Raw genomic sequence first — 17,576 nt, forward strand, 5'->3', positions numbered from 1 at the left:
AATTTTTTTTTTCATTTTGTAATTGATATTTTACTCCATCCGCTACATTAATGGTAAAATTTTATCAAATCATTTTGAGAGTAAATTTGATAGTAATTAATATAGTACTAAAACAAAGTTTCAATTCAATTAAATTTGTAACCATGTTTTAAAAGTATTTTTGCACATGTTCCTATAGAAACATATTCATTTTCGGTTAATTATTTTTTTTTTAATTATCGAAAGATATACTTCTTCCGGAACATTGCAAGTGCTCGTCTAAAGGATAACACAGATATGCAACTAAAAAAACTGCATGGAATATTTTGCTTAGTTACAGGAAGTTGTTGGCTAAACAACGTCAACAAATGATTTTTTATTTTATTCCTTCAGAATCAACACTTATGAAATCAGAATTCTTTTAATTGTATATGTTTGTTACAGAACTTGTATGCTTTTATTTACGTGTTTTAATTTTATTTCATAATGAAATGGCTTACATTAGAAGGTAGGCTAATTGATGCATCATAAATGATTTATAAAAGATATTCTCAAAGTGATTACGTCTATATTTATATAAACGCGTAAGGTACATAAAATATATGAGCATAATTATAACTTCAGTTATTCAAAGTATATACATTGCATGATAGTTACATAACTGTTTATGGCTTATTACACCATTCATGTTTAGCGTTGATGGAATGTTAATTATTTTAACGAACAAGTAATTGGAGTAAACATTTTTTAAAATTTTCTTTCCTATTTAAAGAAAATAAATTGTTATATTTATAGGGCACACTTTTGAAGTAGGTTTTTTAAAACTTTTTCCCAAGTCTGAAAAATCAAAAATAAGTGATAACAAATGACTGCACCATTCTAGAAACATCTCCTATCAATCGTCGTTTTATAGGATACCTGTACGATTTTTTTTTCTGATTTCAAGAGTTTATTCGAGATGTGAGTTAAATGACGCGTTGATATTTTAAAAAAGGTTGAAGATTTTTACGCAACTACGCAGCATCGCTGCAGAAATGACAATATTATTTATTTATTTTATAGCCTAGAGACATAGAGAGGAGTTTAAGTAAAATAAAAAACATAATATGAGTAAAATATAAGAAAAACATACATTAAAAAGTATAAGAAAAAATGGGAAAATAGAAAAATCATGGTATACCAAAGAAAAAAAAATATAACTGATTATAAAAATATTTATTTTAAATAATTAAAAACATTAAGAAAATTAAAAAATTTTTTTTAACTCTTCTCAACCACTCCACCTCTTTTCTAGTACAGGCCCCTCCCGTATATCCTCATTCTTTCTGACAATATTCAAAAATCCCTAAGATCTACTATTCCCACCATACGTCTTGGCTTGATATCCCCCGTCAAAATTTCCTATCTTTTTTCCAAATTAAAAGACACTATTCCTTTTTTACAGCGTTCCAATGTAGTTTACCGGATACCTTGTTCTACCCCATGTTGCAATTCCTTCTATTTCAGCGAAACAACTTCAGAACCACATTTCCCAGCACAAAAGGTCTATCAATTCCTGTAACCCATTGGCCTCTAAATTGTCAGAACACCCTTTAAACCTGAACCATGCTTTTAATTTCAATAATACATTAATTCTTGGTTCTGTCCCCAACCATAAAAAACGTCTTATCTCAGAGTCCATTCACATAAATTTAACAGAGAATTCCATCAATCATAAAGTCGATAAAGACTGCATCTCCCTGACATACCGACGCATTTTGAACCTTATAAAACCTTCATAATGCTTCATTTCTCTTCGTTCTGCATTTCAGAAGCCCACTCTCCAGTCATATCTTTTATTGTTTTATTTTCTAAATTCTCACCCCATACTTAATTTAATTATATTTTATAGCTACTATCGCTCCTTTTTCTTTTATATTTATGTATCTTATTTTTAATTTATATTCATATGTTACCGCTTAAGTATACTTACATCAATCACTTTATTATTAATTTTTCTATTATATATTGACATACCTCTGCATTCCTATTTATTTGGTATATTGTCTTTCTGCATTATTTATATATATAGTATCCCATTTTTTTTGTGTACATTTTAATGTTTTTTATCGTTATAAATTTCTTCTCCCCCCTGTATTATGTATATTATCATTTATTGTTTACCTCATTTTAATATTTTTCTACACTGTTTAAAAAAATTGTTTTCAAATGTAACGTAACATCTGTCAAAACAGATATGAACTCTGTCTTGTTCATTTTCTTCCTTTTTTCTTGATTTTATTCTTATCCCCCTTTTCATCTCTTAGTTTTACTTCTTTTATATTTCTTCTTTTATCCGTTTTCATTTATTGTTTATATACCTTTTATTTTTCTTATTTATTTTTACGTTTCATTTTATACCCTTGTAATTTTCCATTTTTTTTTTTACTTATGTTAAGTGTTTGTATCTTTTTTAGCCCTGCAATGTGGGGTGAAACGTTGGCTCATTAAAATAGTTGTCACTATTTGAGTTTTTTTCTTACCGCACCCGGACCATATTCCATTTATTAATAATACACACGGTCATACAGCCATATTCCAGTAAGAAAATTAATATTTTAAGGGTAAAAGAATATATAGGAAAATCTTAATATCTTGGACTAATGAGATTTTTTAGACTTTTAAAATTTATCACATTATATGGCAGTAAAAAAAAAAAATGTAAAAATTAGAAACCCTATTTTTTTTTAATTACTGCTCTTTTTGCATAATTAGCTGAGGAAGATAAGATAGTAGATGTCATGAGCTAACTTCTAATTTATATCTCAAATCCACTTGACAGCATGAAATTGCATGATTAGTGAAATTTTTATTATACTCAGCTCAGTATTTATGTTTAAGTATTAACATATATATACATATATAATGTAGTGTAGGCATTAATGTGGTACATTTAAAATTATTTGTGGTGCTGATGTGGGAAGAGTCACAAATAATTTAATTTTCTATTAATTAAAACGCTTAGAAAAAAGCCTTTTGTACCACATTTTTTACTATAAAACTATATAATAATAAATATGATATCACAGTGTTATGCTATTTACAAGAACTTCTCACTGTAATGATTCGACCTTCTCTATTGGCTGTTTTCAAACATGTTCATCGTCAAACACAATATTAAAAAACAATTTTCAAATATACAACTCCTGTTAGTACTTGTGATAATTTATTTAAAATTCTTTTTCACTGAGGTAATTTAATTCTTGAGGTCTTTTATGAGTACGATGTATGATTCAATATTTTAATAAAGTTTTATTTTTAAAAAGTAATTCAAAAGGCTTTTTACTCAATATTTTTGATTAATATTTAATAAATAAATTAATTACTACAAAAAAAAAAATCAAAAATGAATCTAATTTTAGTTTATTAATAGAAAATACAGCAAAACATTCAAGTCTATTGAGTGAACAAAACAGCAATTCAATTGACAAAATAGTGACTTACTAACTAAATTGTTTTATAATAGGGAACTGGTAGTAAGCAAATTGGCAGGGACTGTACAATGGACAATTTCACAATTGTGACAACGCCGTAACGTTACCATATTCGTAATCGAAAATTAGGAAGCCTACTCAATTATTCATGAGGAACTTTCGGCGCTGGAACTCCATTGTTCTTAGTCGATGTCCAGGGATGGCTGGAGTTGCGCTCTGCCTCCTGCTTCCTGCCGCATGCTGCCTCACTTACCCAGTCTGTTCGAACCACTCCTTCGATGACCACCCCTTAGTCAGCACAGCGTCGACCCTGAAGAGTCTTCTGGGGTCTGTTCATGTCACTGTAACTAGCACCCATGATCATCAGCCGGAAACCATCAAGTACCTCCAAGATGCTCTTGGACTAATACAGATCTCCAGTCTGGGCGGCCAATCATCAAAACTCACAATTTGTCTTATTAGGGGTTCATTGGATACTATCAAGACGTTAAAAATAAATTTCTGGAACGTTGAATTTTATTACTTGCTCTACTTCGTCGAGTACAATCCAGAAGTCAAAAATATCTTCTACTATCTTTGGGACATTCACCGAATTCACAGAGTATTTGTCGTTTTCAAAAAATCCGACCAGATTGAAACCTTCGATCCTGTACTGAGAAAAGTTCAAAGAACACCTATTGCGGTTTTGTTCAATATAAACCTGCTCAATCGAAGATTGCCTGATTGGAACAAGACCGATTTCTACACCGTGTATGCTGGACTTTATGCTGACAAATTGAAGAAATCTCGTAGCTTTCTCGTAGATAGGCTTACTCTTGACGCCGTAACTGAGCGATTAAACATGCGCTTGAAAATAAAAAACACGACAGACGATTCAATCAAGTTTGGGTTCAGGAGTGCAAATGGATCTTTCTATGGTACCTTCAAAGAACTGGTAAACCATAGGGCGAATATGACTGCTCAAGCTCACTTTTTGAAAATGCCCAACATTTTAGACAGTTTGACGTATTCTGTCTACGCACGCGCGGATAAAATTTGCATCGCTGTTCCGAGGACAGAGCAGATTCCTCGATTTGTCGAAAGCTTTAAGTCGTTCAACATCACCGTTTGGATTTCGATCTTATTTATATACGTCGTCACGGCGGTAACATTAAGTTTTTTTAGATTTTTCTTTAGGAGAGTGAGCCGGCGTATGATTTACGACACAAGTCTGCCGCTCACTATGTTTGGTATATGCCTGGGCTTCCCTGTGGTCTATATACCCAGGATGCATTTTGAAAAACTGATATTGAGCTCCATCTTGTTGGTGAGTTTTGTTGTGGTAAGTGTCATGCAAAGCACACTTAACGCTATACTCAGCACTCCGCCCTCCTTCTACAAGTTCCCGAACACCAGAGATGAATTCAACGAACAGAGAGCGAATGTTTGGACATCTTCCAAGGACTTGATTGACTCTTACGTTGCAGCAGGTTATACCGGAGTACAGTTTCACCTGAAAACAGCAGCAGATCAGAAGAAGGATTTAAATTCTATCGTTTACAGCGGAGGGATACTTGAGAAGACGGCTGCATTTTTACAAGCAAAGGATTTAGAGTTCATATTCGTGAAGATGCAAATGACCGAGGCCTGTCCAGTGCAGCACAACATAGCCTACTTGTACCCTAAGGGATCTCCTTTTGAGGAGCCTGTCAACTGGATATTGTCAAGTCTTGTCGAGTCAGGAGTAATGTTGAAGTGGGACAGGACTGTCTACCAGTCCCCGAACAGGTCAATGCAGTTCGTCGAGAAGATTAGAGAGGTAGTAGAACTGAAGCCACTTGGTGTTGAAGATCTAGGGACCCCGTTGTACTTCTGCTGCTGGGGGTACGTTATGGCCTCTGTTGTGTTCATAATCGAAATATTAATCCACAGAGCTATGGAGTGGTTGAGAATTGATCAATAAGATGATAAATACAGATTTTCCAACTAAGAATAAGTTATTTATGAGTGCGTGAAGCATTATTTTCTCGTTACAGTTAAATTATTTAGTGCTTTACGTAGTATCTATACTACATTACCTCTACGTGCGTTATTATCTATATAGTAACTGAACCGATAGACCCCAAATGAACCTGAATAATCAATGAGACACTTATAACATAATTGGACTTTCAAAAAATACCGATCTGATAAAAGAACAAAGGCGTGTATAGTGTTTTCCTGAAGTACCTTGTCATTGGTCCATCTTAATCAATAATTGTGTTTCAGAAGTGTACATTGAGGCTGTCAACTTATTATTGAATGTACTTCAAGCTGAATGAAACTTCAATTGCCTCTCGAAATATGCCAATCCATCACTTTTACTGTTCGTCATACTTAGCTTCGCTATTAACATGAGCAGCAGCATAAAGGAACATTAAGAATTTTTTATGTTTTAGTATATTTAAAGCTTTTATTATTTCTACAAGTTCAATAGGTGCATTGATCAATTCAATAATTTTCACAGGTTTTTACTGTTAAGAAGTTATGTAACGTATTAATGCTCTCAACCGAATAAAAAGTGGTTAATATAAATTATTTACACTTTTTAAAAAAAGTTCATAATTTTTATAGAATATAGCACTTGTAATTAGTTATTTCGTACTCGCAAAACTAATAATAGTGATTAAGAATATTTCGAAAATATGTTGATATTTTATCTATAAAGTATGCTGAGAAAAATTAATAAACTTTGATTCATTTATTCCTGTTATATTTAGCCTTACTTATAGTAAGTACTGATGTAATACATAACAGTGGAGATGCAAAGGCAGCAAATCGAATAATTTGGTGAGATTTTTTAATAACTTAGTGAACATTTTGAAAATATTTTCTTATTTTTTTTACTATTATAACCAATAAAAAAATCTGGTAACTCCCACTTGCCCTGGAAGTCATTTACAACAATTTAATTTTGCTATAAAAATTCTTTTTATAGTATTCTTCGAGGTAACAATAAAGAATATAAAATTTGTTCTAGCTAAGAATACTAAAGTTTAAAAAAATATGAAAAAGTCGTGAAGAATAATTCTGATGAAGAAAGATCGGTTGGCCTCGGTAGTCTCCGGTTTTCGTCTCTGAAGTCCTGTCTCAATTTTTCAAATTTTCTACTTTAGTTGATTATCAAATTCTTTCATAGTCCATATTTATTACTGTTAATAATGCTTATTCCTGCATTTCCTCCATTCATAAAATTCTTTAATTGTTTGTACTTATCCTTTGTTTATTATTGCTAATGATAACAGTTTATTTATTTTTTTCAAATAAAATTATGGGTAATTTAGTGAAAGTTTTTTTTTTAAATGTGCATTTAAGCCGTAACAAATTATTTTAATAAAAATAAGACCTATCTAATATTAAATAGCATTAAATTGAATTTAGACGTACCGTGTTTTAAAAAAAAAAAACTCGTTTGAATATTTTAAAAAAAATCGAAAAAATCAAAAAAATTAATTCTATAAAGTGACACTACCGTTCTAACGATTTATCGAAAAAGTTGCTGTCACACCCCAGGCATGGCCCGCCACAAATATGTAATTTCGGTTTCGTACTACTTTTCGTTTTTGAGCATACACACAACCGATAATTTTTTTTTATTCAGGGTATCAAACATGTATTTCTGTTGAAAAATGGATTCCAAAATTTTTTACGATTGCAATACTTCCCCTTAGAATATATGCTATACATAGGAAACTAAAAATGGAAAAGAAACGAATACGAGAAGGCAGAGCTAAATTTGTTTGAGACTTTTTTAAATAACGTTCCGCACATTTAAAAAGTCTTTCTTAATTTTTTTTCTAATATTACGAATAAAAAAAAAATCGACCAAGCTTATAAATCAGTATCAATCTTACCACGTTTAACTTTTACTGAAATATATTTTAAAATGAAGTATTGAGATAAAGGAAAAAGGAATTCACCTCAATCACCACCTAACCTGGAACCACCATATCAACATCAAACTATCTCTAACCTACGCAAGGTTAGCAATGCTATATCCTATCCTAAATAGAAAATCCAAATTAAAATCAGAAACTGCTATTCTTATTTTTAAAACAATTCTCAGGCCATTAAATATATATGGCTGTGAAGTCTGGGGAGCGGCATCCTTTACGGAAAAGTGAATTGCAGTGGAAGCTCCTTGGTTGGTAAGAAACAGCCAATAAATCGGGAACTACAAATAGAGACAATAGAGGATTACATAAAAAAAAAAGATTCATGAAGTTCCACTCCCTATAGTTAAAGGAGCAGTAACCTACAACTTGGGAAACCCAACTACAACCCGGAGACCGAAGCTCAGGCTGCTGCAAGACATCCTGTAATAAATTCTATATTTATCAGTTCTATTATTGTAACTCTAAAATTTCATTTTATCTTAATTTTTTTTCCTCATCTTTTTTTTTTAATATCACTTTTTTCTCCATTAGAAGTCAATTATTTATTTTGTTAAATCCATAAATGTTATTGTTTTTGTTATTAACTTTACTTTTATATTTTATTGAGAATAGTTATTTTACTCTGTTTATTTTATCTTAATTTTTTGTTTTATTTATAACATTGTATTATTATAAGTTATATACCCCCCATAATCAATTGTTAAGAAACAAAAAAATCTACCTCTTATATTAATCATCTAAGGCCCACCAGGCCAATCTGGTTCTAAATAAATAAATTAAAAATAAAAAAAGTTTTGACAGAGATCCACTTTATTAAGTCCAATAACCGAATCCCTCAAAATGCTCTTAGTATGTGTGTTATGTTTGTATGTCTGACTGGAAAGCCTAGTTCATAAACTAGAAGTCTAGTGACACTGAAATACATATACAGGGCATGCTTAGGCCTGGGATGATATAGAATTTTTTTTCATATCAATCCATCGACCACAAGTATCATATTATATAATCGATTTATTTTTTCTGTTACTCAATTACTCAAAAACGACTCTAGCTAGTAAGCTGGATATTATCTTTACTGAAATAGTTTGGAAGGGCTTAAATGCTAAAAACTGAGATCAATAAAATGAGTTTTGGCCAGGTTTTTCAAAAACAGACAATGGTATTCTAACATTAATTGAAAAATGATCCGAAAACAACTTTATTTTTCTCAAATTAATGAAATAATATATGTGAAAGTTTGAGGGATCATTTTTTCATGAAACAGAAATATCAAAAGCCTAACGAACTAATATGTTTTTTTGGAATGATAATTATCTTACTAATATTTGTTAGCAGAATTCTTCGTTGTTTTTTTAAAATAAGAAATAAACATTTTGAAGAAGAATGTAGCTTCTTGTTCGTTTATTTGAGTTCACTATTTTAAGTAATCCTAACTAAGACATAGAGGAAAGATCTTTTTTGGTTACTAACCTAACCACAGCGGGATGGTATTTACATACTTAAAAAGTAAGTTAAAATAAAAAAATAACTAAGATCCTGGCTTTGGTGGGATTTTGTACTTCGTTCTGGCCCCACGGAATGAAAACTCGATCTTCCCAATCTGGTACCTGGTTTGGTAACCTGTAGGAAAGTCAGCCTGTATGTCAGAAGTGGTCCACTGGAAAATAAAAAAAAAAATTATATTGCGAGTTCGCAAGTAACGCTTAATTAATATTCCATCTCAAGTCTAATCCACTGTCGTGCCACTGACTCCACCTGAGGACGAATTCCTTAGAAGATTCTTCGAAGGTAGAGACCTCTAGGAAGGACGTTCGCAGAAGAATTATTAGTATGTTATTGGGTCAGGAATGCGTTTCTGTTGGTGGCCATCTCCCTCCTCTGTCCAAGGTGACCTGTCTGAGCACGTCTTCCTGACTCTCCACAGGTCAGGGGTAATATCAATAAGTTAGAAAAAGAGTTCAAATCTTTCCTAGGTTAGTATTATAAATATTTTAAAGTCCATTTTACAAATAATCAAATTTTTTATCTACATTATTTTAGGGAAATGTATTTAAATTTTAAAAACTATTAATAAATTTTGTAAAAAAAAAAGATTAAAAAACCATTGCTTCATTTAAAATTTTCATCAAACAATTTTTGCTTCATTGGTAAAATCATTTCTCTAATAATAAATATAAGAGTGAAAGAAATGTCGTGACTAAGATATTTCCAATTTCGTTATCTCAATCGCTCCTCGACATTGTAAACTAAAGGAGATTGTATGGCCTAGGTGTTATGTTATATTTTCGCCTTCAAAGAAATCCCTTATACCTGTCACCGAAGAAACAAGAGACGATCTTTAGTATGATTGCTGTACTGACAGTGTAAGAAATATTTTCAAAGACAATGTGCAAAAAGTATTGAATTTTGGCGCTGTATTTTTTTATTTTGATCAATCCCTTCTTTTATAACAATCATGAGTAAATCCAGGAGATATAAAAAGATATTAACCAAAGTTATCAATATCAATGAAGATTTTCCGAAGGATATTTCCGAAGAGGATCAGTATTCATTAGGCCAAAGCGAAGCTTAGAGGCTAGTATGATTACCCTGTACCGTTAATATTACTGTTATCATTGTCGTAATAATTATTAAATAAATACTTCTTACTTTTTGATAACTGATTTAAATGTGAAGCCTAATTTGTTCAATTCATACTTAATTTGAATAAATCTATTTTTTTTTTTAGAAAATGGACATTTTCGTTCATCTATTTCATATAGATAGAAATATAATGGTACTGGTATTTGGTTGGGGGATCTAGTCCGGCAAGTGGATCTATTTGTCTTTTTAGCGAAACCTACTAACCAAGGTCTCTGGACCGCCGAAAAATAAATATTAACTACCCCAGGTGGGATTCGAACCCACAACGTTTCAAATCGGGCGCTCCGGGACCTAAACCCCAACCCGCACGTTCTCATAGATACATAAGAAACGTTTGTAAACCTAGTGTTAATATTATAGCGCTAGAACTCGCATCAAGTCCAAACCTCCTCAAACGGATCTTTGACGGGGGACTATCCTCATCCAGTCATTTTCTTCTTATTTATATCCATTCATCCTGGTTTCCTTCACCACAGAATCTGACCTTGGTTTTACAAGGGTCGATACAAGGGTCATCTACACTCTAAAATATAGATGCATATGCATTCCAGTGACATGTCCTCAGGATTCGATTTAATTTTATCATTGTAATTATAAAATGCTATATCGCGGAACAGAGCGTATTGTTCATTATTCGATCTTCGCCGCCATCATCTTCTGTTATTAACGGACCGAAGATTCTTCTGAGACTTTTTCGCTCAAAAATCTGTCGTTTTTTGCCTCTCGTATTTGAGGTAGAACTGCTTTCTAAACCGTAGGTAAGTATGGGTTCTATACAAAGTTTTTCAAGTCTTCTATTATACGAATACAAGAAATATGTTTTACAAAGAATGTTTTTTTCTAAATTTTCAATTTATTCATCTAGTGAAATGATTTTTTTTTTTTGAGGGTCTAAGATTGGAGTTGTGGGATAGAGCCTCTACCTGTATGAGTTCTGTCCTGGCAGCCTCACCCGTCTGCCTGACTCGAAAATCAAATGAACTGCACTGATCTACCGTGCTGTGACAAGTTAAACAGTGTAGAGTGGATCCGTGTGATAATCAGATATATACTATTCTGCTCCTCTCGAAGAGAGCTTAGAGAATAAGTAATTATCGCTTAAGTCCCCATCGTTACAAATTAGGAAGGGCTACGGGATGTTCTGGAGGAGATAACCGTACTTTGTATTCAGACGTTGGAGGGGCACTTTTTGAAGACTGAATACTGAAAGAATGTAGCGTGCGATTGCCGTTTTATGTACGCCTCTTCAGAGTGAAAATAGATGGTTTGTAAAATTAATTTTAAAAAAAATCTAGCGCACAAACACACGACTTTTCTTACCACTTTGGCTGCTGAATCATCCATGAAATCACATGGCTATTTGCAAACTTTTATTTATTGATAATATTACAATCTGCTACAGACCTGGGCAATGGGTAATAGTGTTAATTGTAAACTTTCATACAAAAAATGTCTATATGTATACAAGAAAAAAAAATTAATTAATGAAATGAACATAATCAAACTGAGTAAAATAAATTATAAACAATATTTATAATCTCGACCTAAGGATTCCCTAGCCCACTCTATCCCCCACGCAATATGGGTAGAGCAGGGCCCTTCAAGATCCTATCGCAATCCTCTCACCGCGTCACTGGTAATGAGCTAGTGGAGGCTGAGTGCGCTAAAGCCGCAATCACTATACATGAGCAGAGCATGTGACCATTGCCAGAAATCCAATTGTCAATTTGATTTTACAAAAGGTCTCATGCCACTGCTATTGCAACCTTCTAGGTGGATTGTAAGGATGGGTGGAACTGGATAAGGATTGAACCAAAGGATTAGGATGATTAAAAAGATTCAAGACAATTGTTTGTTTTATTTAAGTGTACCAATATCATTATTTTTTGTATTAATTTTACTTTACTCTTTTATTAAGAAGCATTATTCTTATCTATTTATTTTATTATTTTTTAAAAATTTTAATAAGAACATTTTATATAGTTAGGGGTGTCATTTGTATGACTATACCTCCTCATAATCAACTGTTTAAAAATATATATAACATAAGTTATATCAACCATGTAAGGCCCACCAAGCTGATCTGGTATAAAAATAAAATAATTAAAAAAAAAAAAAGATTTATATGGAATTTTAAGAATTTGGTTGGTGTGAGGTTAAGGACAAAACGGATATCGTCCAAAAGGACAAGGAGATTCGATGGGAAGGTTTTTGTGTAGTATTCTGTTGGAAACGTAATACGGTGAGTATGGCTATTTAAACCGAATCAATAATTCCATGTTAAATATTCACTAATATTGTTCTAAACTTTTTTATTTGTTTACATTCTTTGAAAATAGTTATTATCCTTCAAACGAGCTTCTGAAATGTTGGGAGAGGCTTCTAGATTTTTAATTATTTGAAAAATCAATCAACCAAAGAAATACCTGTTTTCCATTTGAAACTGGGATAATTATTTTATAATAACAATAATTATTATTATTGGTATTAACTTAAAAAAGAAAATTTTTTTCTAGTACTGGTTCGATTTATATGGAAATTTGATTGACCAATTGCCTAAAATATTGATACAAATTTTTGTTTTGTTTTTATTTTTGGATTATTAAATAATCTTTTAGACGAATTAAGGGAATGTTCTTCGGAACAATCTCCCGAGATGAATAGCATTCCAATTAGTGATTTTCCATGGGGAACTAAGCAATAATTATAAATAAGGGTTATCCAACTTAAAAAGCCTCAGGGCCCAAGATTAAAAACTTGAATGTGGTTGTGGACCATTTAGTAATTATATAAATTAAATTTTGAAGTTTAAAGAAATGAGGTTTTGTGTATGGTAAAGTTATTAATAAAACCGAAAGTAGTAATATTTGTTTATATTGACCTAGTATTAGTGTTATACATAAATAAGGAAAATATAAATACAAAATATTTTTACCATTCATCAATCGATACAAGCATTGCAATGACAATAAAAACATATATTTAGTTGTCGACCAACTGCGTCCACCATCGAACGAATATCCACCTCTAGTTCTGTAGTAGCCAACCTCATGAGTAGAAGTAAAAACGTCTTTTTGAACAGTGAATTTTAATCAGTTTACAAACCAGCATATTTTGTAGTTTTCTATTAAGTAATAAAGTCAATATCAAAATAAGCGTTCCGTTGAAGTTTCTTTTCTTCGTAACATTTTTTTTCCTGCTCTTTATAGAAGATTTATGTCACATGAAACGTTAGAAGGTTTGAGGTAGAATAATTGGAGCAGGTTTCAGCAAAATTATTAGAGCTTTTGTGGCACTAGAGTCTAGAGAAACAAACAATTTTTTCGGCTATTGCGTGCGATTGGACGATTAGGTACGCTGGCATGAGGGACCGAAATAAAACAAAGAAGCTACAAAATCGGCCTGTCCGTTCAAATGATGATAGTGGCAGGCATACAGGCAGACTAATGGCCAAAAAATGCTTTATTTTTTTTCATTTTTTTATACAAAGGGTTCTAAAAGCCGTATATTCGTTGACCTGATAACAGTACTCTACTAAATAATAGCTACTCTTTAGCTAGTATTTAGGTGGCAAGGGAAATAGTTTATATTTTCCGGATTGATCGGATCAGAAAGCCTGAGATATAACATAAAAACAGAGAGGTTTAAAGGCTTTGTTGAAAGGAAATGAATATTCTCTTTTCATCATTACTTTGCATTCTTAATAATAAGATATTAATATTTAAAAACAAAATTTTAATTGAATTTGAACTTCAACGTAAGGAAGGATAAATTGAAGGAGAAAAACTTTATTGAATAAAGTTGGGGTGTCCAACTGTTGCTAAATACAAAGGATATTTATACCTAGTCAGTCAACTTTTTAAAAATTCTTATAATGCGTGGTCATATTATTGCAAAATTATAATATATAATCGTAATACATGATTTTTTTTTGGTTTATCATTTTTGTTCTTTTAGTTTTTCTTTTATTTATTTATAATCTTTTTTCCCTCATTATTTATCTATATATTGAACTGTATCTTCTCCTTGAAACCAATACATCTTTCCTTTTTTCCCCCCTCTTTAACAAACATAAAATAAAATAAAAAAAATTAAAATATAAATAATAAAAGTTTAAAATAAAACCACAACACTTACTGATGAGAAGATAGTTGACCATCGATAATATATATGAAGAGAAGATGGTGCACTGTCAGAAAATAACACAAATAAGTTGAAAGATTGTTGTTTTGTTGTTTCTATGTCCTGGGAAGTGCAGAAACAACAATCGGAATCTGGTAAGGTTGTAGTCTCAGTCCACTTTTGTTTATTCTAGTAATGGACTCTGCAATTCGAAGGGCTACAGAATATATGCGGAAATTCCACCTGGGATATGCCAACCTAAAACCAGTGGGCCTGTCATTACTGGCATTAGTCTATGTCGTCGTTCTTTTCTCAGACACTGACAGGAATCTGCAGTACAATATTCAAATATATTAAGAAGAACTGTGGAAGATTATTATGGTTATCGACCCTGGAAAAGCAAAAGTAAAGAGGGTTGGGAAGGAGTCTAGGAAGAATATGCGCGACATCAGAGTCGAAGAAAAAATTCTCAAAGAAGTAGAAAACTTCAAATACCAAGGCGCGCATCTTAATAAAAATAGATATATCGATTCAGAGATGACTGAGATAATCGCTACTGCAAGCAGGATGTTTCAAGCAGTTAAGGGAGGTTTTCTAAACGGGCGAGAGGTGGAAAAGAAAACAAGAGTGGCCGTTTTCAGATCGACATTTCTTCCCGTTTTGACATATTCTTCAGAATTATGGACGCTGACGAAGAAGCATCAATCAAGGGTAAAAGCGTCAGAAATGAGATTCCTCCGAAAGATTGAGGGGAAGACAAGAAGATACAGAGTACGCAACATCACCATACACACACACTATCAGGTCGAACCTCAATATTAAGTCGGCCAACGACGTGATAGAAGAGAATCGACTGAGATGGCTAGGATTTCTTCTGCGAATGGAACCAAGGAGGATAGCTAGGGAGGCCTACCGAGCCAAAGTAGAAGCCAAGAGAGGATGAGGGGGGCCTAGAAGGAAATGGGAGGATAAGGTAAAAAGCAACTTCCAGAGAAGAGAACTTGAATGGAATGACAGAAAGACGCCTTGCAGAAGACCGGGAGAGCTGGAGAGGGCCCTGTAAACTTCCTCTTAACACTGCTTAATTCGGAATGAGAGGAATGATTATGATGATGATGAAGTTAAAAGAACTTATTTAATAGCGCCAACGTTTCGGCCTGAATTTCTAGCCTTCATCAGTGCTAACAACTTTGTATTGCCCTGAGCAAGGTAACATTCAATGAATAGAAAAAATAAATAAAATAAAAAGAGAATATATATACAGAATGATTAAAGTAAGTAAATGTACAGAATGAAAATTAATAAAATTAAGTGATGAAATAATTGGAAAATAAATCATATATATAGTAAGTTAAATAGGTAAGTAAAATAATATAATTAAGGAAATAAAACTATACAGTCATAAAATGCAAAGAAATCTTAATATTTTCATGTAATAATAATTTAAAAAGGAAAGTTATGTGAAGAAAAAAAATGAAAGAAAGAAAATATATGTAACTACTTAAGCATGTAAGTATAATACAAAAATAAAGAAACAAAATATAAAGCTAAGTTAGACAAAAGAAGTTAATAGAAAATATGACAATAATAATATGTGATGAACATAACTAACAACGTGAGTAAATAAAAATAAGAAAAGAACAGAGAAGAAAGGGGCAAAAGAAGGATAATAGTAATTCAAAAATAAATACACGTAAATATCTGCCGTATTATTTCACATAAGTACTATGCAATTAAAATCTAAAAATAAAAAAAAACTCAAAAATTAACTGCAATGATATAACTATACTTACATTTAAATATATATTATATAATAAGGTTTTGTAATTAATTTCGCTTTGTTGAGGTGGCTGTGTATAATTAGTCGTGGCACCGATTTTAAGGGGTAAGATACTCTACGTCAGAAGACCTCGCAAATTCATACGGAATAGGTGAGGTTTGTTGTTGTTTATTAAGAAATTCAGCAATATTACAACTATGACATTATTATTACATTTTTTAAGTTAAAGTACTTAGAAGAAAAAGTACATATACATGAGGTTGATGCTTGATGACTTTGTGTAGTGGTTCACGTATCGGCTGTCAGGTCGTGTCGTATCGGCTCGTATTGGTCATGGCGACCAACAGATAGTAGCAGCGTCGCTATAGGTTCATCACTATTTAATTTATAATTGTGAATAGGCTTCCAAATGTCTTCAAATAATTTACTTCGTTAATTAAAAAATTAACTGGAGGGCTAGAAAAGTTCTAATGAAAAAATTAAACTAAAATTATTTTAACTTATTCTTTAACATTCTCAGTCTCGTTATAATTTTTGATCACCTTATATCTTATATCAGAAGAATAACTAAAGCGACCTCAGCGGAACCAGCCCAACCCATTATAATGGGATCCAAGCATTTTGGATTGCAATGATTGGATACGAGAGGGAGTCGAAGGTTTAGTGGAGCCCCAAAGCTCAACTCTGTATGTCCAGATGGGCCTTATTATTGTCATGTAAATCAGTCTTTTGTAATGAGTTGGAAGTTTAGACTGTTAGTCTAGTAAGTGCTGTAATAGTCGGAAAAAAAATTAACTGGTTTTCTATTTATTTTTATTAAAGCTGTAAATTTGTGTTTTATATTGAATCAATGACTGATTCTTTATGAAAATACATAAAGCGGACACAATGAAGTATTTTGCCTCAATGACGGCTCCATTGACGCAGTATATTTTACACTCTATTAATTTTATGCATTTCCTGCCACGTGTCTTATGATAAGAAAAGAAAAATGAAGAATCGTGATTTCAAATATCTTATTAGATCTTTTGATACGGAATCAATATTCTCATGTCGGCCTGCTTAACTGCTTACCGATTGTTATTAATACTAGTTTATTCGAAAATAATTAATTATAATTAAGTTAATTTTTTTTATAATATATTGTACTATATACTAAACTATATTAAAATATATACAAGTAAATTTGCTGTCAGTGATGAAATAACATGATACAAATATGTGAAGAATCTACCCATTGCTTGAACTCCAATTATATTTCTAGAGGAGAAGATCTACTTTCCAGACGCATAGAAACAAGTGGGTTTAGGTGGTTGGGAACTTTATCAAGGAATGATCGGTATCTAGTTCTGGTCATATTGGCAACATATGGAACATTGAGATCCTGATGGATAACTTTATTTGTGGCAAAGTAAGGAGCATTAAGGTGTTTTTGGACTGTAAAAATTGGATTCGGAAGGAATTCGAAGGTTTAGTGGAGCCACAAAGCTCAACTCCGTATGTCCAGATAAGCCTTATTATAATCATGTAGATCAGTTTTTTGTAATGGATTGGAAATTTAGACCGTTAGTCTAGTAAATGTTGTAATAGTGGGAATCGACGAGCAGTTTCCTCTCTTTTCAGTCTTGTATGAGGATTCCATGTCAGATTTAGTTCACATTTGTC

At 32.0% G+C, this 17,576-nt stretch overlaps 1 protein-coding gene across 1 annotated transcript; it reads left to right on the forward strand.

The window, feature by feature from the left end:
* The first annotated feature begins 3,651 nt into the window (after positions 1-3,651).
* LOC136796078 (uncharacterized) lies at positions 3,652-5,394 on the forward strand. The gene has a single exon (XM_067048685.1). The coding sequence runs from the start codon at positions 3,652-3,654 to the stop codon at positions 5,392-5,394; it is 1,743 nt and encodes a 580-aa protein (XP_066904786.1).
* The last annotated feature ends 12,182 nt before the right edge of the window (positions 5,395-17,576 follow it).

Source organism: Halyomorpha halys, unplaced genomic scaffold, assembly GCF_000696795.3.
Source record: "Halyomorpha halys isolate HHAL.00 unplaced genomic scaffold, Hhal_1.1 Scaffold499.1, whole genome shotgun sequence".
Taxonomy (NCBI): domain Eukaryota; kingdom Metazoa; phylum Arthropoda; class Insecta; order Hemiptera; family Pentatomidae; genus Halyomorpha; species Halyomorpha halys.

Bases quoted from the DNA above. Each gene is read 5' to 3' on its own strand.
- LOC136796078 (XM_067048685.1), top strand. From the start codon at position 3,652: ATGGCTGGAGTTGCGCTCTGCCTCCTGCTTCCTGCCGCATGCTGCCTC.